This window comes from Erpetoichthys calabaricus, chromosome 17 (assembly GCF_900747795.2).
Source record: "Erpetoichthys calabaricus chromosome 17, fErpCal1.3, whole genome shotgun sequence".
Taxonomy (NCBI): domain Eukaryota; kingdom Metazoa; phylum Chordata; class Cladistia; order Polypteriformes; family Polypteridae; genus Erpetoichthys; species Erpetoichthys calabaricus.
In genome coordinates, this window is record NC_041410.2 from 10,430,172 (window position 1) to 10,453,445 (window position 23,274).

A 23,274-nucleotide genomic window follows, 5' to 3' on the forward strand; every position below is an offset into this window, starting at 1 on the left:
GATGGCGGGAGAGGCTGCCGGACAGACCAGGCAGACCCAAACGTATAGTGAGGGTCTGCTAGGAACATCTGGCAGAGGAACCGGTCAGAAAGATCTTTAACTGCCACCTCTGGCAAAACTTCAACCTTATTCCTAGGGAGGCGAAGGACATTGAGTCTGAATGGGCCATGTTCTGAGCCTCCATTGTGGAAGCAGCAGAACGGAGCTGTGGCCGCAAGGTTGTCAGTGTCTCTCGTGGCGGCAATCTACGAACCCAGTGGTGGACACCTAAGGTTCGTGAGGCCGTCAAGTTGAAGAAAAAGTCCTACCGGGTCTGGTTGGCTAGTGGGACTCCAGAGGCAGCTGAGGGGTACCAGCGGGGCAAGTGTGTGGTGGCATCGGCTGTTGCTGAGGCAAGAACCCGGGCATGGGAGGAGTTTGGGGAAGCCATGTAAAACAACCTTCTGTCGGCACCGAGAAGGTTCTGGCAAACCGTCAGGCGCATCAGGAGGGGAAAGCGGTGCTCCACCAACACTGTGTACAGTGGAGATGGGGCCCTGCTGACTTCAACAGACGTTATTGACTGGTGGAAGGAAGGTGGAAGGAGAACTTATCCATGAATATATATACGGTAGATCCAAATAATGCAATATAACTAGCCAATGAATGCCCAACCTCAGAGAGTTTTTCCAGGTAGAGATGTTCAATGGATAACGTTTTTGGTGTGGCAGGAGCGCATGTCATAGATGGTAGTGAACGACGATATTTGTCAAATTTTAACTCACATTTTAATGTAAGCCCATTTGTATGGAAACGTATTAGGGCCACGGAGAAGAAAAAAAAAAGATATGTGGAGAATAAAGTAGACACGTTGACTTTATTCTCGACATACACTTTTTTTTTCTTCACTGTGTCCGTATTTGTTTTTCTCCTCCGCGGCCCTAATACGCTTCCATACATTTGGGAAATTCAATTAGCCTTGAATTTTTTTTTTTGCTCCTGTGTTTATTTGTGCAATCCTTTTGAATCCTGTAATAAATTTATAAATATAAAAGAACTTTGTTTTGTATTCAGACCAGAGGTTTTACAGTTCATTTTCTTGAAGAAGGGGCCTGAGTTGCGTTGAAAGCTTGCATTTTATAATCTTTTTAGTTAGCCAATAAAAAGTGTCATTTTGCTTGACTTCTCACTACATCCATAATGGCTAACACGGTACAACACCCTAGTACTACAGTTTTCCTCTCTTAATTTTCTGGACATTTTGAAGTTTTCTCATTTCAAAGCCTGATTCCCATTTTTGGGCCTGTGCTGGTTTGAAGCCTGCCCTTGTGAGTTGGGGTTAGGCTGCCTGTGATGAGCCAGATCTGGGAGAAGGGCTGCTCTGGCTTGTGGTTTTTCAAGGCCTTCACCCATTTTTTGAGCCTTTGTGTGACAGGATCATAAAATGGTGTCATACTCGAGTGCGTGGGATGCAGCTAAAAGGCCTGAACGAGAGTAATTCCATGCCAGACCAGGGGGTGGCGGAGTGTACTGACTCTTTTTCTCGCTTTTCTGCAGACCGTTCACGGCCTTGATTATGTCACTTCCAGTTCCGCCCCCGTTGATGACGTCACTTTTGGGTTAGAGCCTATAGATGAGGACCCTTCCGGTTCCGACCCTTTTGACATCACTTCCTATAGTGACCTTTAAGGCTGCTGCTTTTCCTCAATCCCCTCAGTTCAGTTTTGGACTCTGATCAGTACACATCTGTATATCATTTAATCCTATTTTGCAGCCAGAATATAATATGCGGGTGCCCCCCCTCCCAAACCATTTTTGGACTCTTTGTCAATTACTGTGACAATGGATAAGTGTAAACCATCTTGAAGTTGTGTGCAGTTGGGAAAGATGATATTATATATAAAACTCCACATTCAGTGCACATTCTACACCTCTGACTAAATGGGTGCCCCTGGTGAATTCACTAAAATTGCTACTACTGCCCCTTCAGGAATACACTAACAATGATCTATCCATTTATCCATTTTCTAAACCCACGTCATGCATGCTCATCAGAGGATTTCGTCACAGGCTTGACTGAGGTGTGTGATAACTGTTGCTAACTTTCTCTTCTCCATCTTTCCCGCAGCACAGAGAAACCACCCAGTGAGGGCACTTAGCTCCGCTCCTTCCAGTTTGGGCACCATAAGTAGCCTGGCTGCCCAGAAGGAGGCATCATTTCCACAAGGAGTAACCCACTGGATGGAACTCCTGTGGTCGATGCTTATCATGATCATAATATTATTATTAAGATTGTATTGCAATATTATTATTATTATTACTAGGCGGCAAAGCCTCCTGCTTGCTTCACTAGCCAGCTGCTCACTAAGCCAGCTGCTGATTGTGCCATGCTGTGTGATCTGCATGTCGCGCTGCGTGTCGATCATTTAAAAGCCTGTACAGCAGCTGTCCTTTTGTCTCACTTCCTTGTCTTGTGGGATGTTAAAGTGTCTCTGAAGTATTGTTTGTAAAGTGGGGCATGATGTGCAAGTAGTCTCGCAGGACTTCAAAGTGTCTCTCTGAGATGATCACATCTTGACCCAAGGTTTTTTTTTATTATAATAGATAGATTATTATTATTATTATTATTATTAAGAGCTTGTATTTATAGTTTTGCCCGAGTAGCTATTTTTGCTATACGCGGTTTATTGGTTTGGACCAACATTAAATGGGATGACCTGTTTGGTGTCCCAAACTTTCCTCTGTTACTCCCACCTGTCATTCCTGCACCCGGACATACCACTATTATCCGGAGACAGGGTCACGGGAAAGGCGCAAAGCAGGAACAATCCCTGGACAGGACGCCAGTCCATTGCAGAGTATTAAGAGTTATAATTAAATGACTTGTGAACCAGCATGAGAGGGTGATTACTACAAAAGGCGCTATATAAAATAAAGTTTTCTTTGTCATTTGTTGCTCTGTATTTCACACTTACACACACACACATTTTACTGTCTGCAGCCTTGACAGGAAGACTCACCAGAAGGATTTACACCAGTAAGCACACTCTGATGATGCCATGTTAATGCTGCATTGATTTATTTTTCATATTTTTTCATTTTTATAATCAAAAAGTCAAACGCACCTCCATATATTCCTGCAGTACACAAGAGGGCCTGGCAGAGTAAAACAGAATAAATTCAAGGGGGAGTGCAGAATTCATCCATTTGGCAGGGTCACGTCTGATCTCAAATATTCAGGTGGCGGCTGTGCCCTGTACTTGTTATCTTGCAGCAGCGGGCAGAAGTCCAGTCCTGGTTGGCACACTGGCAGTGGCAGGTCTTCTTGCTCTCAATGTCCCAGGAAGCACAGCCATTCCCACAGGAACAGCTTACTGCTAAGTAATCTGTAAAAGTTCAATGATTGTGCTTTTTATTATTTAGGTGAACCTCAGGTATCATTGGATTGGCACGTGTGTGATGCCCAGAAATATAAATCACAAAGTGGTGACAAGTGACAAACATCTTAAACTATATGGGGCAGCATGCAGAAACTGGACAGCATGGAGACATCTCAGGTCTCCTCCATCTGTTGCTGACATGCTGGACATTTTCTCAGTGATGCCAATCATAAAGACAGATCATTGGTGTGAACTTTAACTTACCTGATGGGCAGTTGGTGTGTGATCCAGACGACTTGGTAGTTGTGCACCTCAGAGTTGCTCTTTCCAGATTAGGTGAAGGTACTAGTGAAGCAAAAAGAAAACCAATGGCTTGGTTGAGAGCAGGTTGAGTGTCATTGATAAAAAATACAAATACAGCAGTGAGGAGCCTGAGGAGACATTCAGCCCAAGGTGTGGTGGGGTGGGGACATTCCTGAAGAGAAGCTTCAGATCTTAATGTTCCATGGCAAATGAATGCATATAAAAATAACTTGAACATGAACTTATTCTTTATGCAATCAATCAGAGCTTCTTGTTTATGTCAGGGTATGTGTTCTGCCTCCTGCTGGTGAGGTGGGTGAGTAATGGACTCCTTCCAGGCCTTTCCAGACTTTTCCTTGATAGGACAATGTAGCCCCAGGCTCTAGAAGGAGCAACCATGTGCTGCCACTTGTCAGCCAGGAGGTTTTGTAGTTTTGGAACTTACTTTTATTATTATTGTTTTTATTATTATTATTATCATCACTCTGCTCTCAGTGCATTACCTTTTGCTGGTGTGTGCACCAGAGGACAACCAGGCAACCAGACCTCTCAGGCTCATAGCTGAAGACTTGTCTAAGAATGCGGGCCACGCTGAGGAGTGCGATCTTCTGGATGTCTTTTCATGCTGACTTTACACTGGAGTTTATCCAGTTGCTCTTAGAACCCAGGCTTGGTGGTTTCCAGTGAGTCTACGACTAAAGGAGCCACTCTTGTCCTCGTGTTCCACATGTGTCAGACTTTGGGGTCCCTAAAGCTTCATAGTAGAACTGCCCCTGTAATCTGCTGCAATGCATTCTTGCAGTTTGTACATTTTAAGTTACTCTTCTTGTTTTTGGTGGACACCACTCACTGTTTCCATCAGTCCCATAAATGAGACACACTTACGTAAGCTCATCAACTTCGAGTCACTTCCAAGTCTTATCCAGTCTTTGAAGCTGTTTTTCTGAGCACTGGATGGGCACCAGAGTGTCGTTAGCAGCAGCAACAGCAGTGCGGCCGACTTCATGGTTCTTCAAGTGTGCAGTTCCCAAAAAATGGCTGATCTGCAGAAAGAGTTTTTATGGTCTTCATTTATTGTACATATCACTGTGAACCTGTTAGGAGTTCACTCCACAGTTTTTCAAAATTTCCCATTTGCCCCCCAGCCTCAGCTGAGCAAAATGATTTGTGTAAAAATTAAATTCTCATACAACAAAGAAGTCGTTCATTTATCAACCGGAAACTTTTTTGTGTTATAATTCTGCAAGTGTCTGCCTGTCATTTAGTATTTAAATAACGATCTGTAGTGGATCAAGTCTTCATGTGGAGAATATGCAGCATCTCACATTAAAAAAAACCACACCACAATATTTATCTATCTATCTATCTATCTATCTATCTATCTATCTATCTATCTATCTATCTATCTATCTATCTATCTATCTATCTATCTATCTATCTATCTATCTATCTATCTATCTATCTATCTATCTAGAGCTGCTTACCTGAAAGTGGATGAGTTTTGGCAGAACTCTGAATCCTGGCATCTGCCAGCTGTAATTTATACCCTGCTGGCTGAAGAAAAGCGGGTTTTGTGGCATTGCGATCCAACTGTTTGTAATTCTGGGAGAATTATCAATTATGTTGTGTGAAACTGCATTCCTTTGGTTTGGTTCAAGTTTACTCACAATGATTATCTCTTTGGCTTTATTTCTTTATATAAACTTTTAAGGCTAATGGATCAAGTATCAATAAGGACGAAAAGCTTTTCACATCAAAAAAATAATCGATGCAAATATTTATAAATACGAATATCAGAAATTACAATAAACAACATTATCAACACCCCCGCCACGTGAACAATAGGCACATTATGACAGATTTCTTCATTCAGCTTAAAAGAAAAAATCAAAAGATACACATAGAAAAATAAATTCCGAGAGGCATTCCATGTAGTGATTTTTTTTCCTTCTTGGATTGAGGCCATTGCTATGGCAGAAGGGCTTGCGCGGTCTAGTGATCATCAGATCTATATTGTCGGGAGCTACATGCTACTGGTAGGGCTTCCCAAGACAAGCAGGTCTGAGGTGAAGATCCAGACTAACTTGATCCTGAGACTCCATATGGCTTTAAATCAAGGATCGGCGTTTCCCTTGCATGGGAAAGGGTACTTGATGCCCCACCCTGGAGCCAGGCCTGGGAGAGGGGCTCGCTGGCAAACACCTGGTGGCTGAACCTTAGACCACGGGGCCCAGCCGGGCTCAGCCCAAAGAAGCAACATGGTTCCGCTCTCTTGTGTGCCCACCACCTGCAAGAGAGGCCATAGGGGTCGGGTGCAATGCGATATGGGTGGTGGCCAAAGGTGGGAACTCTGGCATTCCAACCCTCGATTGCCGAAACTGGCTCTTGGGACAAGGAATGTTACCTCTCTGGCGGGGAAGGAGCCTGAACTGGTGCGTGAGGTTGAGAGGTACCGGCTAGATATAGTCGGGCTCACCTCTACACACGGTCTGGGCTCTGGAACCATTCCTCTTGAGAGAGGCTGGACTTTGTTCCACTCTGGAGTTGCTGTGGGTGAAAGGCAGCAGGCAGGGGTGGGCTTGCTTGTGGCCCCCTGGCTCGAGGCCTGTACGTTGGGGTTCTCCCCGTTGGACGAGAAGGTTGCTTGCCTGTGTCTTCGATTTGGGGGAAGGACTCTGACTGTTGTTTGCGCTTAAGCGCCGAATGACAGTTTGTAGTACCTGACCTTCTTGGAGTCCCTGGAAGAAGCACTGCGAGGCACAGCTCCTAGAGACTTTATCGTCCTGCTGGGAGACTTTAATGCTCACGTCAGCAACAACAGTGAAACCTGTAGAGGTGTGATTGGGAGGAACGGCCTCCTGATCTAAACTTGAGTGGTGTTCAGTTGTTGGACTTCTGTGCTGGCCATGGATTGTCCATAACGAACACCATGTTCGAGCATAAGGGTGTCCATAAGTGCACTTGACCTCCTTGATACCCAAGGTCACAGCTTGATGATCGACTTTTTAATCATGTCATCGGATCTGCGACCTTATGTCTTGGACACTCAGGTGAAGAGATTGGCTGAGCTGTTAACTGATCACCACCTGGTGGTAAGTTGGATCAGATGGCGGGAGAGGCTGCTGGACAGACCAGGCAGACCCAAACGTATAGTGAGGGTCTGCTGGGAACGTCTGGCAGAGTAAACGGTCAGAAAGATCTTTAACTGCCACCTCTGGCAGAACTTCAACCTTATTCCGAGGGAGGTGAAGGACCTTGAGTCTAAATGGGCCATGTTCTGAGCCTCCATTGTCGAAGCAGCAGAACGGAGCTGTGGCCGCAAACTTGTCGGTGTTTCTTGTGGCAGCAATCTACGAACCCAGTGGTGGACACCTAAGGTTCGTGAGGCCGTCAAGTTGAAGAAAGAGTTCTACCAGGTCTGGTTGGCTAGTGGGACTCCAGAGGCAGCTGAGGGGTACCGGTGGGCCAAGTGTGTGGTGGCATCTGCTGTTGCTGAGGCAAGAACCCGGGCATGGGGGGAGTTTGGGGAAGCCATGGAAAACAACTCTGTCGGCGCCGAGAAGGTTCTGACAAACCGTCAGGCGCCTCAGGAGGGGAAAGCAGTGCTCCACCAACACTGTGTACAGTGGAAATGGGGCCTTGCTGACTTCAACAGACATCATTGACTGGTGGAAGGAAGGTGGAAGGAGAACTTATCCATGAGTATATACGGTAGATCCAAATAATGCAATATACTGTAACTATCCAATGAATGCCCAACCTCAGAGAGTTTTTCCAGGTAGAGATGTTCAATGGATAACGTTTTTGGTGTGGCAGGAGCGCATGTCATAGATGGTAGTGAAGAACGATATTTGTCAAATTTGAACTCACATTTTAATGTAAACCCATTTGTATGGAAACGTATTAGGGCCACGGAGAAGAAAAAAAAAAGATATGTGGAGAATAAAGTTGACTTTATTCTCGACATAACACTTTTTTTTCTTCACTGTGTCCGTATTTGTTTTTCTCTTCCATGGCCCTAATACGCTTCCATACATTTGGGAAATTAAATTAGCCTTGAATTTTTTTTTTTTTGCTCCTGTGTTTAATTTTGCAATCCTTTTGAATCCTGTAATAAATTTCTAAAAGGCCTGAACGAGAGTAATTCCACCCCAGACCAGGGGGTGGCGGAGTGCACTGACTCTTTGTCAATTACTGTGACAATGGATAAGTGTAAACCATCTTGAAGTTGTGTGCAGTTGGGAAAGATGATATTGTATATAAAACTCCACATTCAGTGCACATTCTACACCTCTGACTTATTGGGTGTCCCTGCTGAATTCACTAAAATTGCTACTACTGCCCCTTCAGGAATACACTAACAATGATCTATCTATTTATCCATTTTCTAAACCCACGTCATACATGCTTATCAGAGGATTTCATCACAGGCTTGACTGAGGTATGTGATAACTGTTGCTAACTTTCTCTTCACCTTCTTTCCCCGCAGCACAGAGAAACCACCCAGTGAGGGCACTTAGCTCTGCCCCTTCCAGTTTGGGCACCATATGTAGCCTGGTTGCCCAGAAGGAGGCATCATTTCCACAAGGAGTAACCCACTGGATGGAACTCCTGTGGTCGATCCTTATCATGATCATAATATTATTATTAATATTGTATTGCAATATTATTATTATTATTAGTAGGGGGCAAAGCCCCCTGCTTGCTTCACTTGCCAGCTGCTCACTAAGCCAGCTGCTAATTGTGCCATGCTGTGTGATCTGCATGTCGCGCTGCGTGTCGATCATTTAAAAGCCTGTACAGCAGCTGTCCTTTTGTCTCACTTCCTTGTCTCGTGGGATGTTAAAGTGTCTCCGAAATATTGTTTGTAAAGTGGGGCGTGATGTGCAAGTAGTCTCGCAGGACTTCAAAGTGTCTCTCCGAGATGATCACGTCTCGACCCAAGATTTTTTTTTATTATAATAGATAGATTATCATTATTATTATTATTATTAAGAGCTTGTATTTATAGTTTTGCCCAAGTGGCTATTTTTGCTATACAATAATCCCTCTCTATATCGCGCTTCGACTTTCGCGGCTTCACTCTATCGCAGATTTTATATGTAAACATATCTAAATATATAACACGGATTTTTCGCTGCTTCGCGGGTTTCTGCGGACACTGGGTCTTTTTACTTCTGGTATTTGCTTCCTCAGTTGGTTTGCCCAGTTGATTTCATACAAGAGATGCTATTGGCGGATGGCTGAGAAGCTACCCAATCAGAGCACGCAGTTAAGGTCCTCTGTGCTGCTGATTGGCTCAGCGACGGAGTGCTGCATTAACCAGGAAGTCTCATCTCACTCATTCAGCATTAACATGCTCCTGCTACTGCTTCAGGGGCCGTGTCCAAGCGCCAACAGAAGATGCAAATGATTGCAGAAAAGGTAAAAGTTTTGGATATGTTGAAGGAAGGGAACAGCTACATCGCTGCAGGACACCATTACGGCATCAATGAGTCCACGATTCTTTTTATTTAAAAAGGAGGAAAAACATATAAGATCTATGACCGCAGTGTCCTTTAACCAGGGCGCAAAACGAGTTGCAAGTGGACGTGATAAGGCAGTAGTCTGGATGGAATCTGCTTTAGGGATTTGGATTGAAGAGTACTGGAAGAAGAACAAAGGCGGTGCTACACAGTCGCCTGAAGAGGCTCCTTTAGAAGAGCTGTAACGCTCTCCTTTGTTGTGCAGTAAAATTAAACTCATCGTTATCAGACAAGTCGTCGTGTCATTGTTGGTGAGTAACCATAATTAATTATCTACGTACAGTACTTATTACAGGTACATAGTTTAGTGTCACTGTACACACATTTTACTGTATACAATTTTTCTTGCATTGTACGTATTTATTGCTGGTGGCCTGTCTGTTGTAATGGCTGTAACATATGTGATATCAGAGACGCTCGATATCTTTAAAATAATATTTAGGTTTTACTGTATATAAACTGTGTTTACATACATAATTTCAACGAATCTTACCTAATATCTAAGAGAATACAAAGGGTTTATGCTGTATAATTGTGCGGGAAATGTTTATAATAGTGTGGGAGAGTTTATAAGGGCTTAAAATATATAAAAAGAACCATATGAACATGTGGTTTCTACTTCGCGGATTTTCACCTTTAACGGGGGGTTCTTGAACGCTACCCCCGCGATGGAGGAGGGATTACTGTAGGCGTTTTTTTGGTTTGGACCAGCATTAAAAGGGATGACCCGTTTGGTGTCCCTAACTTTCCTCTGTGTTTTGTCTGACAAGGTGCAAAACAATTGTTACTGCAAAATCCTGTTGGACTGCGCCAATTGTTTTGTCTTGGTAGAGTAATATATATATATATTGCTCTACTTTCCCCAATTGTATTATTAATATGTAGCCTTAGAATGCCTAATCTCACAGACTTACCACTGTTTATAAGGTACTATTGTATATAACTTATCCCCACCTTCCCTTCTATATCTATAACCTCAGGCAATTAGATGTAGTAAAAAGACAAGCAGAAGTTAAGTTACAGTTTAAAATAATGTATTATTGATAATATTCAGAAATAATAACAAAATGCAAAGTGTATTTGAATATTGGCAACCATACAACCTGATTAAATGGTGATATGTAGTTCAGGAGGCACACAGACTTGTAGTTACTTAAATGTCTCTAGTTAAGGCATCATTGGTGCTCAGCTTTCAGCCACATGTCTGTTCAAAATGGCTGCTGAGCTGTGCTCTCCATTGTGTGGTCTTCATCACAGGATAGCAAGAGAGATGCTTCTTTCAGATGTTGGTTAGTAAGAGAGAGATACTTAGGTTAAAAACATACATTTATAGATGTTCTGTCCAACCCCTATAGCCAATAGGACATCATGGTACTTAAAGGCCTCTGAGACAAGCCAATTCCAAACAGCCATACCTCAGACTAATGGGGGAAATAGAACATCTTAACACCTGCACCCAAACTGTATGTCAAAGTACACCTTAGCCCATTTGCGGAGGTAGAAATGACTTTAGCAAAGAAACACTTGCCAAACTGGTTTAAAACACACATCCCCCTAATCCTGTTGTAAAATTCAAACAGACCCATTCCTAATTGGGGGGTGGGGAGGTGGGGGTGGGTGGGTGTAAACACTAAATTACATTGCTTTGCCCAAATTAGAAATAAAAGACATACAAAACCTTTATCAAATTATATGTAAAATCTCACATCACAACACTCCACCTCGATTAATGTTTTGTACAATGTCTTTATAAACAGTCTTAATTGTTTAAAGAGTCTGTTGAATAACTTGTGCTTTGGTTTGCAGTATTTGCTCTCCCAGTGTTAAAAGTTGTCCGTGACCGTTTCTCCATTACATATCTTCTTTATTTCAAAGACAATCTGAAGAACTTGGATGCACTTCTGATGACTTGTATCTGCTCTGGCTTGCTTCAATTGTTTGTTAAGCTTTCTGCAGTCTTCATATGTCATCAGATCTGGTGGTTCAAAATGAGACAAGTCCACACCTTCCACTAAACTAACCGTACTACATTTTAAGTCTATTGTGAATTCCTAAAACTGACCTTTGTTCTTTACTGGTTTTGTGTCTAACTGCTAATTAGACCCCTGTCCCAAACTATTCATTTAAGCATATGCAGCTGTACAATTAACATCAAAATTTCAAAGGTAACATGCCATAGGTGCCAGTACAACCAGTTCTGCCCAAGTGAGAGCACATGTGCCACTGCATAAACTGTTCACAAACCAACCTCTGTGGCCCCTCTTCACACATTTGGGGTTGATTTAGTTGCCTCTTGTGCTTTCCTATCCATGGTGCAACTCTTGACTGCCATCAGCCTTTACCAGTATAGGCTGGCATCACCACCATGAGACATCACAGCTATGCAACTCATCACTCCCCCTGTAGGCCACCCCTAGAGTTGTTTGCTCACCATATGCATACTTGATGTGCTAAACACCTCAGTTCAGAATTGGCCCACTGGTCCTGTGCCTGTACTACAGCTGACAACCTCAGCAGGGCTTCTGTATTTTCCCAATTAGACTATACCTAAACATCGGAGCCCATATGACTTGCAAATGTACCAGCTGCATCTGCTTTCCTGAAATGTTCACCAATTTTCTTAGTATACATTTTCCTTAATAATAGTATTAATTATATTAATTATCCCACTTAATTAATTAATACCCAGAATGTATACTTTATGAACCCAAAATGAACCCCCTAATTTTGGCATTCCTAACTGGTTTGTTCAGTTTCCACCCTTTGGAATATAAATTTGCTGCAGTAATGAACAAACCTTTCCTTTTAAATTGCAGTATAGCTATTCTGACTAGTCCTATTATTATGTGACTTGTGGACTTGTTACTCACTTAAACCTCAGTAAGTGTCTTTTTCTTGCTGTCTCTTCGGTTCTTTTTCATGTCTTTGTCTTTGTCTTTAGTCTTTGCTTGTTGTCTTTTCCTCTTTCTTTTTTTTTCATTACGCTGTGTAGGCAGGTCTGCAAGATGGAATGTGACAAAGCAGTTTCTGTCCAACTCATTTTTTGGTTGTTAAACTTGGTGCCAACACTGAAACTTTGCTTCCAGGCATTCATTGGAACAACTTGGCCACACTGCCACTCTGCTCCAATGTGCTAGTTGTAACCCAATCTCCTGCATGGATTTCACTCTGCTAATTGCCTTCACAATTTATTACCTGCACCAACCCAAAGTCCGTAAAACCTCAAATAATAGAAGTTGCACTATTACAAAAGGCCAGAAAATTGAAACAGAAATAACTATTTTTCCTTTCCTGTCTTCCTGCACTACCCTTCTATTTTTTTCATTGCCTGTGTGTCCTTTTTTTATTTTATTGTATGGTAACTGCTACCTGAAAGTGTGGACTAAAACCTCTCCAAAATCCCAATGCCAGATCCAGCATCTCTCCTAAAACTGACCTCTGTTCTTTACCCAAGACCAGCTCACTTTTCTCCATTTTATTGCATGGAGATTCATAGGCTGTCTATTTAAACAACTGGTCAGTCAGGTTTCGAATTCCTGAGCCTAAGTATGTGTGCTTTTTAATTACTGCTGGCCCCAGCACAGCTGTTAGGACTTTCACACCCCTGTGCATTCCTGGCTTGCTGGCTGAGCTTGGAAACTTTCCTGCTGCACCATCCCCCATTCTTTGTTCTTTGGCTTGTCCTGGTTCATTCAAACCAGCTCCTAAACTGGTGCACTTTTTTTTCCAATTCAGTCATTCTTGCACTAGCACCTTCAGACCTTTCACACACAAACACTTGAATTTCTTTTATTTCCACTGTTCCTTGTTTAAATTCCACACTTTCTTTACTCATTACCAATATGCCATTATCCATTTCATGCTCTCTAGTCAACAATTGCCATTCACACTCACCAGCTTCTCTGCCTTCTATCTGATTTCTTTGTCCTAAATCAAATTTCAGTGCAGCACTGGTTACCTTTCTTAACAGTGGTGAAATATCTATCAGTGTAGCATGTTCTTTAAACTACTGGGCAGACCTCAGAATCACCTCGAGATTGTGGTGCAGTGGAGAATAACTGAAGGAAACACCTTTGCTGTTTTTCCTTCCTTTCATCTCTCTCCTTTTCCTTACACTCACATTTCCACTCTTTATCTGACCACACATCTGTCTCATGTAAGTCACCCACCCATGTTTTAGGGTTCCAGTAAGATCCTGTTACTATTGACCTAACTTTGACCATGGGTGGTTTTCTCTCCTTGTTCCTTCTGCTTTCTGTGCTTTCCACTTCAGCAGTGGGTGTTCTACATTGTAGCACTTCACAATTTTCAGACCAACTGTTACGTCTTTCAAAACTTTCACACAACATTCCATTTTCACTTTCATTCACTTTGCTATTTTCTTTCTCACACTGATCTTCCTTATTACCAATAATACAAGATAGTAAACCTCTTATAACAGCAGCTGTCTTCTTTATACCAGATCTTTGTTTTCCTGATTTTAATCCTTCCAGCCCCCTTCCATTTTGTGGCATGCTCAGCTCAGCTTCTGCTTTCTCTACCTGCACGACAGGTTTGCATTTCTTAGCTTTAGCCCGCTTGCTTCTGCCACTCCACTGGAAGATGGCTGACTTTAATATAAATTTAGGCATTTCTGAGTCTACAATTATATTCTAATACAATTTGCCACCTTCGTTATGGGTTGGCCTACTTTTGCTCCTGTAAGCAAACATACACATACATACACAAAGATCCTAAGGTCCCATCACTCCCTAGCACTTTAACCACTTAAATTCCGTATGAATGACCCATTCATGTCCCATCACTCCCTAGCACTTTAATTAGGGACTCACTACGAACAGCACTAACAAACATGCGGGTGTCCTCGTGACACACATGAAGTCTCTACACTTTGTTGGTTATATTCAATTCAGCAACCAAACAATGTTTACTTCCACCGCATTTGTACACTGGATGCCCTAAAATTCACATACATACATACATAAACACATACATCAAAACAGTATTTGCAAACATGGTGCAAAACATGGTTACCCCAAAATCCTGCCGACTACGCCAATTGTTTTGTCTTGGTAGAGTAATATATATACTAGCCAACCCGCGGCGTAGCATACGCCGCATAATTATGTATTGATGGGTGACCACTTCCTGAACGACACAGTTGTCAGTACTTGTAGTCACAGTTGAGAAACAGTTTTTTAATGTCTTTTAAGCACAGGGGAAACAATGAACATGTGAAACATCCGTAATGTAATAAGCCACCAAGAAAAGTAAAATTGCAACAATGCTATCTACAAAAGTGAAAACAAATTCGAGCTCCGTGTATTTTTTAACTGCCTTGTGGGGCTGTAGTAGTGTTGCTGCTTTGCGGTAAGGAGACTCTGGAAGATTGTGTGTTCGCTTCCCATTTCCTTCCTGTGTGGATAGTGCTTTGAATACTGAGAACACCGCTATATCAATGTAACAAAGTATTATTATTCCTATGTGGCTAGCGCGCTCTCTCTCGCGCGCGCGCGTCTGTCTGTCTGTCTGTGTGTGTGTGTGTGTGTGTGTGTCACACGCTCTCGCTCTCTCGCTGCACGTGGTCCTGTAGGCAAACGCCGCAAAAATAATATATTGATAGCTGAACACTTCCAGAAAGAGACAGTTGTCTAAAAGGAGAGAAGAAATGAACATTTCCAAAATCCGTAAAGGTGCTTTCAGTAAGTACAATGCACACGCGTTTAATTTGTTGGCCAGTTTTTGCCAGCTGACCGCCATCGCACGGTCATTCAGCGATTCAGTTCCGAGACAAACATGCCTCTTCTTACCTGGTCCTCCCCCGTCCACCTTCGTTCTCTAAGCTTACACACCCCCTGGTCATGTGTCCGCTTGCAAGAGCAAGTCACGGAGACCCACCCACCAACATTAAGACCATGGCGTAGATGAGAAACACTTTTTTAATGTCTTTTAAGCACAGGGGAAACAATGTAAATGTGAAACATCCGTAATGTAATAAGCCACCAAGAAAAGTAACATGCTATGCTATGCTATGCTATGCACAGAAGTGAAAACAAATTCAAGCCGGTGTATTTTTTAACTGCCTTGTGGGGCTGTAGTAGTGTTGCTGGTTTGCAGTAAGGAGACTCTGGAAGATTCTGTGTTCGCTTCCCGGTTCCTTCCTGTGTGGATAGCGCTTTGAATACTGAGAATCAGTATCGGTATATCAATGTAACGAAGTATTATTATTCCTATGTGTCCAGAGCGTTCGTTCCTGTATGTGTGTGTGTGTCACACGCTCTCGCTCTCTCTCTTGCTCGCTCGCTGCACGTGGTCCTGCAGGCAAATGCCGCTAAAATAATATATTGATTGCTGAACACTTCCGGAAAGACACAGTTGTCTAAAAGGAGGGAAAAAAATGAACATTTGCAAAATCCGTAACGCTGCTTTCAGTAAGTATAATACACACGCGTTTGTCGGCCAGTTTTTGCCAGCCGACCGTCGTCGCGCGGTCATTCAGCGATTCAGTTCCGCAACAAACATGCCTCTTCTTACCTGGTCCTCACCCCTCCACCCTCGTTCTCTAAGCTTACACACCCCCTGGTCATGTGCCCGCTCGTAAGAGCAACTCACGGAGCCCCGGCCACCAACTTTAAGACCATTGGATGAAGCAGGTGAGACGCTAATGAAACAGAGGCACAGGGCTTATTGATTTTTAAAGACTGCTTCCTTCATTGTGTTTTGAGAGGGAAACATACAATTGTCCGTGACTTACAATTGGAGGACCGCCGACGCTAATGAAACAGAGGCACAGGGCGTATTGGTTTTTAAAGACTGCTTACATCATTGTGTTTTAACCTCAGTTGTAAAGGATTGTTTTAAGGATCCCATGGGATACCACTCGCAAACCGTTTTACACGCTGCATATGGCGATTCACCTCCGCGAGAAACATGCCTCTATGAACAGTCAACCTGGCTCGGAGGTGCATGTGGCCTCAACGACAGACGAATATAAATGACACCGTTTTTTCTGTGTCGTCGCGTCCGAGTTGGTGGGCGTGGCTCTGCGAGTTGTCGTCGCATCCAATGGTCTTAGAGTTGGTGGGCGTGGCTCCTTCCTGCGTGCGCCATGGGTGTCTTACTTGTCGGCGGCTTAGTGAACCCACGCCCCTTCTGGCATGCTTTCCATGGTTGGCTACTTGTCTTCTGGCTTAGTGAATTATATATATAGATATTGCTCTACTTTCCCCTATTGTATTATTAATATGTAGCCTTAGAATGCCTAATCTCACAGACTTACCACTGTTTATAAGGTACTATTGTATATAACTTATCCCCACCTTCCCTTCTATATCTATAACCTCAGGCAATTAGATGTAGTAAAAAGACAAGCAGAAGTTAAGTTGCAGTTTAAAATAATGTATTATTGATAACATTCAGAAATAATAACAAAATGCAAAGTGTATTTGAATATTGGCAACCATACAACCTGATTAAATGGTGATATGTAGTTCAGGCGGCACACAGACTTGTAGTTACTTAAATGTCTCTAGTTAAGGCATTATTGGTGCTCAGCTTTCAGCCACATGTCTGTTCAAAATGGCTGCTGAGCTGTGCTCTTCATCGTGTGGTCTTCATCACAGGATAGCAAGAGAAATGCTTCTTTCAGATGTTGGTTAGTATGAGAGAGATACTTAGGTTAAACACATACATTGACATCATGGTACTTAAAGGCCTCTGAGACAAGCCAATTCCAAACAGCCATACCTCAGACTAATGGGGGAAATAGAACATCTTAGCACCTGCCCCCAAACCATATGTTAAAGTACACCTTAGCCCATTTGCGGGGGTAGAAATGACTTTAGCAAAGAAACACTTGCCAAACCGGTTTAAAACACACATCACCCAAATCCTGTCGTAAAATTCACAACAGCCCCATTCCTAAGGGGTGGGGGTTGGGGGTAAACACTAAATTACATTGCTTTGCCCAAATTATAAGTAAAAGACATACAAAACATTTATCAAATTATATGTAAAATCTCACATCACAACACTCTGTTACTCCCACCTGTCATTCCTGCACCCAGCCATACCCACTATTATCCGGAGACAGGGTCACGGGAAAGGCGCAAAGCAGGAACAATCCCTGGGCAGGACGCCAGAGTATTAAGAGTTATAATAAAATGACTTCTGAACCAGCATGAGACGGTGATTACTACAAAAGGCGCTATATAAAATAAAGTTTTCTTTGTCATTTGTTGCTCTGTATTTCACACATACACACACACACATTTTACTGTCTGCAGCCTCTGCAAGAAGACTCACCAGAAGGATTTACACCAGTAAGGACACTCTGATGACGGCATGTTAATGCTGCATTGATTTATTTTTCATATTTTTTCATTTTTATAATCAAAAAGTCAAACGCACCTCCATATATTCCTGCAATAAAAAAGAGGGCCTGGCAGAATAAAACAGAATAAATTCAAGGGGGAGTGCAGAATTCATCCATTTGGCAGGGTCACGTCAGATCTCAAACAGTCAGGTGGGGGCTGTGCCCTCTACTTGTTTCCTATCTTGCAGCAGCGGGCAGAAGTCCAGTCCTGGTTGGCACACTGGCAGTGGCAGGTCTTCTCGCTCTGAATGTCCCAGGAACCACAGGCGTTCCCACAGGAACAGCTTACTGCTGAGTAATCTGTAAAAGTTCAATGATTGTGCTTTTTATTATTTAGGTGAACCTTAGGTATCATTGGATTGGCACGTGTGTGATGCCCAGAAAAAAAAATCACAAAGTGGTGACAAGTGACAAACATCTTAAACTATATGGGGCAGCATGCAGAAACTGGACAGCATGGAGAAATCTCAGGTCTCCTCCATCTGTTCCTGACATGCTGGATGTTTCTCAGTGATGCCAATCATAAAGACAGATCATTAAGGTGAACTTTAACTTACCTGATGGGCAGTTGGCATATGATCCAGACGAGCTGGTACTTGTGCAGCTCAGAGTTGCTTTTTCCAGAACAGCTGAAGCTACAAGTGAAGCAAAATGAAAACCAATGACTTGGCTGAGAGCAGGTTGAGTGTCATTGATACAAAATACAAATACAGCAGTGAGGAGCCTGAGGGGACATTCAGCCCAAGGTGTGGTGGGGTGGGGACATTCCTGAAGAGAAACTTCAGATCATAATGTTCCATGGCAAATTAATGCATATAAAAATAACTTGATCATATCAAGTTAAAAATAACTTGAACATGAACTTATCCTTTATGCAATCAATCAGAGCTTCTTGTTTATGTCAGGGTATGTGTTCTGCCTCCTGCTGGTGAGGTGGGTGAGTAATGGACTCCTTCCAGGCCTTTCCAGACTTTTCCTTGATAGGACAATGTAGCCCCAGGCTCTAGAAGGAGCAACCATGTGCTGCCACCTGTCAGCCAGGAGGTTTTGTAGCCAACACTCACCTGCTCACTAATGAGATGGTCACACATCCCTGGTGCCAGTTGGGCCGCTTGCCCTCTAGTGTTCAGGTAGTGCATTACAAGGCTGGAACTTACTATTATTATTATTGTTATTATTATTATTATTATTACTATTATTATTATCATCACCCTCCTCTCAGCGCATTACAATTTGCTGGTGTGTGCACCAGAGGACAACCAGGCAACCAGACAATCAGGCTCATAGCTGAAGACTTGTCTAAGAATGCAGGCCACGCTGAGGAGTGCGATCTTCTGGATGTCTTTTCATGCTGACTTTACACTGGAGTTTATCCAGTTGCTCTTATAACCCAGGCTTGATGGTTTCCAGTGAGTCTACGACTACAGGAACTACTCTTGTCCTCGTGTTCCACATGTGTCAGACTTTGGGGGCCCTAAAGCTTCATAGTAGAACTGCCCCTGTAATCTGCTGCAATGCATTCTTGCAGTTTGTACGTTTTAAGTTACTCTTCTTGTTTTTGGTGGACACCACTCACTGTTTCCATTGGCCCCATAAATGAGACACACTTACCCAAGGACTTCAACAGTGCGTCACTTCCAAGTCTCACCAAGTCCTGGAAGCTGCATTGCTGAGCACTGGATGGGCACCAGAGTGTCGTTAGCAACAGCAACAGCAGTGCGGCCGACTTCATGGTTCTTCAAATTTGCAGTTCCCAAAAAATGGCTGACCTGCAGAAAGAGTTTTCATAGTCTCCATTTTATTGTACATATCACTGTGAACCTGTTAGGAGTTCACTCCACACTTTTTCAAAATTTCCCATTTGCCCCCAAGCCTCAGCTGAGCAAAATGATTTGTGTAAAAATTTAATTCTCATACAACAAAGAAGTCGTTCATTTATCAACCGGAAACTTTTTTGTGTTATAATTCTACAAGTGTCTGCCTGTCATTTAGTATTTAAATAACGATCTGTAGTGGATCAAGTCTTTATGTGGAGAATATGCAGCATCACACATTAAAAAAAAAAAACGCACCGCAATATCTATCTATCTATCTATCTATCTATCTATCTATCTATCTATCTATCTATCTATCTATCTATCTATCTATCTATCTATCTATCTATCTATCTATCTATCTATCTATCTATCTATCTATCTATCTATCTATCTATCTATCTATTATACGGTGCCTCATTGGCAGATGTTGCTGTCTAGTTTGACATGGTGGCTAAGCTGTTAGCACTATCCAGCCCCAGTTTCATTCCCTTGGTGTTGTGTTTGTGTGTTCTCCTTGTGTCTCCTTGCCCATATTTTTGGGTGGAGATTCTGCTACGTTGTGCTCTGCCTTGCACTCCTCACTGCTAAGACAGCATGTGTCTTTTTCTAGTTTGCACTGTAAGGAGTGTGTTGCATAAATGGCAGCTCTGGGTTTCTCCTATCCATCAGTCCAGTTCCTTAATCCACTTCGTGTAGCTGAGGGTTGCCGGAGCCTGAGCGTACCGAGCAGCATGAGACACAGCACAGTAGTCAGCTTTTAGCAGACATAGACTCATTGCACAAACACACACACATTGTGTTGCACATTAGCATAACCTGCACATCTTTACGATGTGGAAGAGCAGACAGACCTGGAAAAACCTGACATGAACATGACGAGAACATACACACCCTGTAATATGCCAAGTTCAGGATTCAAACTCTGCCCTATAGTGCTGTGAGGTGGTAGTGCTAACCACCATGGCTGACTTTTACTTGCGTAATATTAATATAAAAGGAAGGAAAAAAAAAAAACAAACAAAAACAAATGGCTACCCGACCTTTGGCTTAACTCACACTTCTTGTCTTCCTTCTTGTTCGATGTTTGCACAGATCTTGAGAGGCCACTTACCTGAGCGTGGACGAAGTTCTGGCAGATCTCTGAATCTTGTACTCTGACTACTGCAATTTATATCCCCTTGCTACAAAAAAGAATTGGTGCTTACGGAACTTTTGATCGAATTACAAAATAATGCTGACATAAGAAATGTGGATTTTGAAAGCTTGTGGATCTGATTGCATGCTCATCTTTCACCAGAGTAATGCTTCAAACTCTTATTTCCTCATTGCGTTCACAGTTCTTGTTTTCAGGGCACCTCTTTCCGTAACACAATCAGCTCTTTTGGTAAAATGTACCCACTTCCTGCTCAGAACAACTATCAAAAGAAAGGCTTCTGGCATATGTCTGAAGCAGCCACTCAGGGGTCAAACATTCCTCGGCCTAAGTTAGTCGCTTTCTCTCCCACCCCTGTTTTCTGGATTTTTATCCCCATTTACTGTTAAGTGTGCTTATGGCAAGTGTGTCCGGGTTCAGATCTGTCTATCTATCTATCTACAGTTGTGCTTGAAAGTTTGTGAACCCTTTAGAATTTTGTAGATTTCTGCATAAATATGACCTAAAACATCATCAGATTTTCACGCAAGTCCTAAAAGTAGAAAAAGAGAAACCAGTTAAACAAATGAGACAAAAATATTATACTTGGTCATTTATTTATTGAGGAAAATGATCGAATATTACGTATTTGTGAGTGGCAAAAGTACGTGAGCCTCTAGGATTAGCAGTTAGTTTGAAGGTGAAATTCGAGACAAGCAGCAATGTTTTTTTTGGAGAGCAGTGGCTTTCTCCTTGCAACCCTGCCATGCACACCATTGTTGTTCAGTGTTCTCCTGATGGTGGACTGATGAACATGAACATTAGCCAATGTGAGAGAGGCCTTCAGTTACTTAGAAGTTACTCTGGGGTCCTTTGTGACCTCGCCGACTATTACACCCCTTGCTCTTGGAGTGATCTTTGTTGGTCGACCACTCCTGGGGAGGGTAACAATGGTTTTGAATTTCCTCCATTTGTACACAATCTGTCTGACTGTGGATTGGTGGAGTCCAAACTCTTTAGAGATGGTTTTGTAACCTTTTCCAACCTGATGAGCATCAACAACTCTTTTACTGAGGTCCTCAGAAATCTCCTTTGTTCGTGCCATGATACACTTCCACAAATGTGTGTTGTGAAGAGCAGACTTTGATAGATCCTGTTCTTTAAATAACACAGGGTGTCCACTCACACCTGATTGTCATCCCATTGATTGAAAACACCGGACTCGAATCTCACCTTCAAACTAACTGCTAATCCTAGAGGTTCACATACTTTTGCCACTCACAAATATGTAATATTCAATCATTTTCCTCAATAAATAAATGACCAAGTATAATATTTTTGTCTCATTTGTTTAACTGGTTTCTCTTTATCTACTTTTAGGACTTGAGTGAAAATCTGATGATGTTTTAGGTCATATTTATGCAGAAATATAGAAAATTTTAAAAATCTATCTATTGATTGTGAAATTAACAGCCTCGACACACACAAAAAGGTTTGGGGCAGCCACCCATATATTGTCCCTGGCTGCAAATGGGTTTTGAAATAGCATTCGTGCATAGGTTGGAGACCAAACAAGAATTGATCTAATGTTCAGAACATGGTGGCTTTAAAGGCCATGGCCAGAAGTGATGTCTTCAAGGTTGAATCAGGCAGGTTTTCCTGTGTTTGGTCCGTAGAGACAACAGAAGATGGTTTAGTGCACCCTGCCACCCCCTGGCCTGGCATGGAATTACCTTCACTTGGTCCATACAGCTTCCTCCTACTCGCACATGTGTGACACAATCTATCTATCTATCTATCTATCTATCTATCTATCTATCTATCTATCTATCTATCTATCTATCTATCTATCTATTATATAGTGCCATTCACATCTATCTATCTATCTATCTATCTATCTATCTATCTATCTATCTATCTATCTATCTATCTATCTATCTATCTATCTTTCTATTATATAGTGCCTTTCACATCTATCTATCTATCTATCTATCTATCTATCTATCTATCTATCTATCTATCTATCTATCTATCTATTATATAGTGCCTTTCACATCTATCTATCTATCTATCTATCTATCTATCTATCTATCTATCTATCTATCTATCTATCTATTATATAGTGCCTTTCACATCTATCTATCTATCTATCTATCTATCTATCTATCTATCTATCTATCTATCTATCTATTATATAGTGCCATTCACATCTATCTATCTATCTATCTATCTATTATATAGTGCCTTTCACATCCTATCTATCTATCTATCTATCTATCTATCTATCTATCTATCTATCTATCTATCTATCTGTCTATCTATTATATAGTGCCTTTCACATCTATCTATCTATCTATCTATCTATCTATCTGCTTCCTTCCTGTTTCTCTGTCGCAGTGCATGGTGGGTGGTTGCTCTGGCGCGAGTGCTGGTGGTGGGCTCTAGGTTTGGTGAGTGCAGTGTTTTGTTGAATATTTTTTCCTTCTATTTCCTAACTTTTTAATTTTCTTTTTCTTGGTGAATTGTTTGCAAGGTTTTCACTTTTGTGTGTAGTGGCATCTGGCCACAGCAGCCGTAATGGCTGCGAATTTAGAACGGTTGAGCCGCCGCCATGGGATAAAACTTCTTTGTGATGTTTTTTTCCCCTTAGAAAGTGCGGTGTTGGCGGTAGGCACTGTGATCGGTTGTGAGAATATTAAGTCCGCCTCACGAATGAACGGCTCGATCGTATTATTTTTGAGTTCTGTCGATCTGGTGCAGACAA

The 23,274-nt window shown here is 42.3% G+C and overlaps 1 protein-coding gene across 6 annotated transcripts in view; it reads right to left on the minus strand.

Moving 5' to 3' along the window:
- Nucleotides 1–20,756, minus strand: part of LOC114667932 (resistin-like) — a 44,923-nt gene extending 24,167 nt beyond the window's left edge. The window contains exons 1-4 of one of the 6 annotated variants that reach the window (XM_028823462.2): nucleotides 20,490–20,613; nucleotides 19,173–19,330; nucleotides 18,119–18,196; nucleotides 17,534–17,861 (exon numbers count right to left, since the gene is read on the minus strand). In XM_028823462.2, coding sequence (XP_028679295.1) covers nucleotides 17,728–17,861; nucleotides 18,119–18,196; nucleotides 19,173–19,293 — 333 coding nt within the window. In that variant the 5' untranslated portion in view covers nucleotides 19,294–19,330; nucleotides 20,490–20,613 and the 3' untranslated portion in view covers nucleotides 17,534–17,727. Of the gene's footprint in view, nucleotides 1–5,146; nucleotides 5,168–17,533; nucleotides 17,862–18,118; nucleotides 18,197–19,172; nucleotides 19,331–20,489 lie in introns of those variants that run through there. The other 5 variants (XR_007933780.1, XM_051920729.1, XM_051920732.1 and 2 more) reach the window with 5 other exon arrangements.
- Between the last annotated feature and the right edge of the window lie 2,518 nt (nucleotides 20,757–23,274).